Source organism: Anarrhichthys ocellatus, unplaced genomic scaffold (assembly GCF_004355925.1).
Source record: "Anarrhichthys ocellatus isolate YVR2014 unplaced genomic scaffold, GSC_Weel_1.0 scaffold210, whole genome shotgun sequence".
In the NCBI taxonomy this organism is placed as follows: Eukaryota; Metazoa; Chordata; class Actinopteri; order Perciformes; family Anarhichadidae; genus Anarrhichthys; species Anarrhichthys ocellatus.
The window spans coordinates 19,465-24,612 of NW_022280240.1; the positions used below are offsets into that span (position 1 = coordinate 19,465).

At 49.0% G+C, this 5,148-nt stretch overlaps 1 protein-coding gene across 2 annotated transcripts in view; it reads left to right on the forward strand.

Annotated features, from left to right (window-relative positions):
- Positions 1-455: 455 nt before the first annotated feature.
- hira (histone cell cycle regulator a) overlaps positions 456-5,148 on the forward strand; it is a 10,552-nt gene continuing 5,859 nt past the window's right edge. Inside the window, exons 1-12 of one of the 2 annotated variants that reach the window (XM_031878929.1) lie at positions 456-793; positions 1,093-1,253; positions 1,662-1,829; positions 1,925-2,038; positions 2,370-2,440; positions 2,791-2,896; positions 3,042-3,263; positions 3,427-3,512; positions 3,613-3,804; positions 3,898-4,041; positions 4,123-4,345; positions 4,987-5,094. In XM_031878929.1, the coding sequence (XP_031734789.1) occupies positions 622-793; positions 1,093-1,253; positions 1,662-1,829; positions 1,925-2,038; positions 2,370-2,440; positions 2,791-2,896; positions 3,042-3,263; positions 3,427-3,512; positions 3,613-3,804; positions 3,898-4,041; positions 4,123-4,345; positions 4,987-5,094 (1,767 nt within the window). In that variant the 5' untranslated portion in view covers positions 456-621. The remainder of the gene's footprint in view (positions 794-1,092; positions 1,254-1,661; positions 1,830-1,924; positions 2,039-2,369; positions 2,441-2,790; positions 2,897-3,041; positions 3,264-3,426; positions 3,513-3,612; positions 3,805-3,897; positions 4,042-4,122; positions 4,346-4,986; positions 5,095-5,148) is intronic. The other variant, XM_031878930.1, reaches the window with a different exon arrangement.

Consider the following 5,148-nt stretch of genomic DNA (forward strand, 5'->3'; position numbering starts at 1 on the left):
ACTGGAGGTAACGCACACACACACTCTGATATACATGTACACACACAACGTTAAGGGTGCTCTGATCGATCGCTATCAGACACTGGCAGGAGTGTGTAAACATCACCTGCAAAGTAAACTGAACTCGTAGTAAAGCAGCACCACAGTAACACGAGGAGTCAAAACTCCACCTGGAGCTGTCAACCTTCTGAACCCCAAAACCCGCCGGCGTGATGGAGAAGCATGTCTTCTTTAAACAATCACCAAATCTACACCGTTCATCAAAGCCAGAAGCTGTAAAAGTCATAATCGTCAGAGTTTCATCTTTCCGAGGGTCATTGAACACATCATGTCAAACGAAGCTTTAAATTATATTTCATCAAAAACATTTTACTCTTCATGTTCTCATTTAAAATCTACTCTTATAAAGCGTTCACTTTAACCAGATTGTGTAAAAACATTAAATTGTGAGAAACTGACTGAAATTCGAGAGGAGAGGAGAGGAGAGGCGGGTGGAGGAGAGGAGGGGGGTGGTTCTAGTCATGATGGTTGTGTTTCGATAGAGCAGCAGGACTTTATATTACAGTAAAAATCAAGACCACAGAGAGAACAACATAAAGTTTCAGAGGGTGAAGTAGTAATATGTCTTTAGACTCAGGCAGTGATGTGTGTGTGTGTGTGTGTGTGTGTGTGTGTGTGTGTGTGTGTGTGTTGGTAGATGTGATGGACGTGGCGTGGTCTCCTCATGACGTGTGGCTGGCCTCCTGCAGCGTGGACAACACCATCGTCATCTGGAACGCTCGCAAGTTTCCAGGTAAAATACTGAAACCCTCTCTGTATACTGTATTGCAATTTATACTGCAGGTTTTATTTTTTATTCCTTCAGTCAAAGGTGACGTAATCAAGTTGCTCATCTTGCCTGACTGATACGTTCAAACCTAAGTATTCCTGAGATACGTAAAGGCAGTAGATCTACATACTTGAGAAGCTGAAACTCCAACGTTTGGTAGTAAATGACTGACCGATTACTCTGTTTTCAAAGCAGAATAACATGTCATTAGAGCAGGAAGACGTTTCTCTCATCCTGTCTCTGTCTCCTTTGTGTCCGTCCAGAGATGGTGACTTGTCTGCGAGGACACACCGGGCTGGTCAAAGGTCTGACGTGGGATCCGGTGGGGAAATACATCGCCTCGCAGGCCGACGATCACAGCCTGAGAGTGTGGAGGACGGTGGACTGGCAGATGGAGGCCAACATCACCAAACCCTTCAACGAGGTACAGGGACAGTCAGCTGTGTCTGCCCGGACACCGAGAACCACACAAATCCTATTAAGCTGTAACATGGCTGATGGAAATGTATGTTTCATACATACTCCGACTAACGTGTCATTCATCAAGTCGAAATCGGAAAATGCCACATTAGGAAAACAAAGGGATTTAAATGGAATATGGTGTCTACATGACCCGTATCAAATTCAGAATATTGTCATATTGTGAATAATAGTGGAAAACGTATGTGCATGTAAACAAAGTCATTGTTGTGGCCTCATTACTTTGAAACATCCACATTTGTTACGTATTGTATTTAGGTTTGTCTTGTCCGTATGCTCTCCTGCCCGTTCTTCCACACTCACGGTTCACAAACAAGGGTTTGACCACTTTCCTCTCGTCTCTGTGTGTCAGTGTGGAGGGACGACCCACGTCCTGCGTCTGTCCTGGTCTCCGGACGGTCAGTATCTGGTGTCGGCTCACGCCATGAACAACTCCGGCCCCACCGCTCAGATCGTGGAGAGAGACGGCTGGAAGACCAACATGGACTTCGTGGGCCACCGTAAAGCTGTGACCGTGGTGGTGAGGACGTTTGAGCCTCACGTTCAGCCTTCACCTGTGCACTTCACCCCCACGGTTCATCGGCACGCTGACGCATCTGGTTTCTGTCTCCGTAGAAATTCAACCCGAAGATCTTCAAGAAGAAGCAGAAGAACGGCAGCGCCCCGAAACCTGGCTGTCCGTACTGCTGCTGCGCCGTCGGCAGCAAAGACCGATCACTCTCCGTCTGGGTCAGTTTGCTTTAGGAAATGTTAATACGTGCAAGTCCAGCACCGGGGACACAGGTTCCTCAGTCAAGTTGCCGATTTCAAGCCAAATCTTTAGTTGTTCACAGTTTGTATCTTTTTTCTGACCCCACACCTGTTACACACCTGGCAAACACCTGGCAAACACCTGGCAAGCTGCCGTAGTTTTTGCTATTGGTCGTTTGAATGAAGCCTACACATCAATTTTAGTATCAGCTTTTTCAAAAAGTTGAATTGTGCTTAAATATCCCCGTCCTAGTTACTGTGTGTTTCCTGACGATACGATCGTTTCCTGTCCATCTGTCCCCCTCTTCAGCTGACCTCTCTGAAGCGCCCCCTGGTGGTCATCCATGATCTGTTCGATAAATCCATTATGGACATTTCCTGGTGAGTCTTGAGTCTTGAGTGTGCGTTAGTGTCTCCCCCCGTGAGGTTGTCACTGTAGCACAAAGACGCAACATTGAGATGAGGTCAAAGAAGCTCCCCAGGTTACATTTACATCGTTTAAAATAGGGCTGTAGTGAATAGTGTGAAGCTAGTTTCAATGCTCTGCAGCTTCTTTGTATTTAGTATTTGTTGGTACGTGTGTTCATTGTGATTAAAGCCAGTATTTCTGCACAGAAGATCCGGCTACACTCATTAATGATTGCACGACAGAAACAAACATCTCCTCGACAGGACGACTCCTCTGTGAACGTAGCGTCCTCCTCTCTGAGCCCGATGTGTTTGTGTGTCAGGACTCTGACGGGTCTGGGGATGTTGGTGTGTTCGATGGACGGGACGGTCGCCTACCTGGACTTCTCTCTGGATGAACTGGGAGACCCGCTGAACGAGGAGGAGAAGGTTGGACGCCCTACATCAGGGAATCGCACAAACACACCAAACTTAGTTATTTAACTCTGAGACTAAAACTAGTCTTTGTTCGGCATGATCAAGAACTCAAATGAACCCTTCCCCTCTCTCTCTCTCTCTCTTCTCTGGCGTACAGAACAGCATCCACCAGAACATCTACGGGAAGAGTCTGGCGATCACCAGCACCGAGGCTCAGCTCTCCACCACCATCATCGAGAACCCCGAGATGCTCAAATACCAGCAGGAGCGGCAGAGCTCGGCCCAGGCCAACTCGGGGGCGAGCGGCGCCGGGCCCGAGTCCTCGGCCCCCAAACTCAACAGCGTGATGAACGGAGAGTCTCTGGAGGACATCAGGAAGGTGAGACGCTGACACGCGACGTCCAACGAGCAGCGCTGAGCGTTGGGTTGGTTCAGGACAGAGAGTTAGACGCAGGTTAAACCGTGCTGTTGGCTGGTATTACTCATGTACAGATATTCAGCTTAAATTCCTTGGATGTGTTATTTTTTTCGTGGTCTTGCAGAACCTTCTGAAGAAGCAAGTGGAGACGAGAACCCCAGACGGCAGAAGACGAATCACGCCGCTCTGCATCGCTCAGCTGGACACCGGGTAGGGAAAACATTCGAGCGCTATGGCGGCCCGGAGGGCTCAAACGCACCGCAGATCAAGAATAAAGACCAACAAATAGTCCCGTCTTCTCTCTCTGCAGGGACTTCTCTCCGGCTCTGTTCAACAGCGCTCCCATCCTGCCCTCGGGCTCCTCCATGTCCAACCAGCTCACCTCCCAGCTCAGCTCCGACTCCAGCCCGGGACAGGCCTCTTCTCTGGGCCTGAGGCCCGGCCACGACCCCATGCTCACCTCGCCTCCAGCCAACAGCGCCGCCAAGGGCCTGGAGGACGGGTATGAGCTGACTTCTTCTGTGGTGTTGTCGTCTGTCAATTCTGACCCTTCATTTCAATCACTCTGGATCTTCTCTTCTTCTCTCTGCTCCAGTGTGAAGTCCACTCTGCTGCTCACTTCCGCCTCCAAGATCGAGCCGATGAAGGCTTTGGACTCCAGGTTCACAGAGAGATCAAAGGCCACACCGGGGGTCACCGCCACCATCTCCTCCATAGTCGGACTGGTGCCTCTGGACAGGTGAGTGACTCGGAATAAGGGAAGAAAAAATGGTGCAAATGTGAGGTGGAGGAGTCACCGGGACTTTGTGTTTTCGTCCAGCAGGCCAAAGGACGGCATCTCCGCCCTGAAAGACTTGAAAACCAAAGACGACACCAGCAGCGACAGCGAGGACAAGATGGCCTCCATCAACAAGAACCTGTCGTTCAGCAAGAGGAAGCCCGAGCTGCTGATGGACGGAGGAGAGGGGGTGGTGGAGAAGAGGAAGAAGGGACGGCCCAGGAAAGACAAGATGGCCGCCCCCACCGCCCAGCCCTTCACTCAGGTAGAGAGACGGAGGGAGAAGACGAGCAGATATAGATGAACTATATTCATCCTTTTTAGAAGAACATTAATAAACCAAAGAAGAAGAACATACTCGGGTCGCGGGGACATGTGACTTTAATTTAATACGGCACGTAGAGCGAACTCTACCGTGTCTCTCACAGAACGTTGTCACATGACTGTTGGTCTCAGGAGAATCAATCATGGCTTCCTCGTCGCACTGAGGAGCTCACAATGTTTTTTCCAGAATCTGATTGCAGTAAACGGTTTATTTGGGGCAACATATTAAATGAGACAAGAAGAAGATAAAACATAATGTTACGTTTTGTTTTAGCTGCTTTTTCTGATGTTAGCGTTCATCACACATGATGTGTTTGAGGACCGTCGGAAAGATGAATATCTGGTGATAATGACAGTATTTACAGCCTCTGGCCGCGATGAACTGTGTAGTTTTAGAGATTGTTTAAAGAAGACCTGCTTTTCAATCATTCAGATGGTTTAGTTATGGAAAGTCAGTCAAAGCTTCTTGTTGGCTCTAATGGTTTTTTATGCGTCACCAAGGAGTCTAGTCAAAGCTCCCTTTGTGCAGATGTGCTTGGAATAGAGAGCGGTGGATGAATGTGTTGTCTCTCCTCCTCTCAGATATCTCCTCCAGTGGAGCGGGAGCCCAGCAGGGTGGCGGCTCCTCCGGCTCCTGTAGCTGCTCTCAAACTACCGACACCGAGTATAAAGAAGGCCTTCAGTCTGCAGGTAACACTGTGTGTGTGTGTGTGTGTGTGTGTGTGTGTGTGTGTGTGTGTGTGT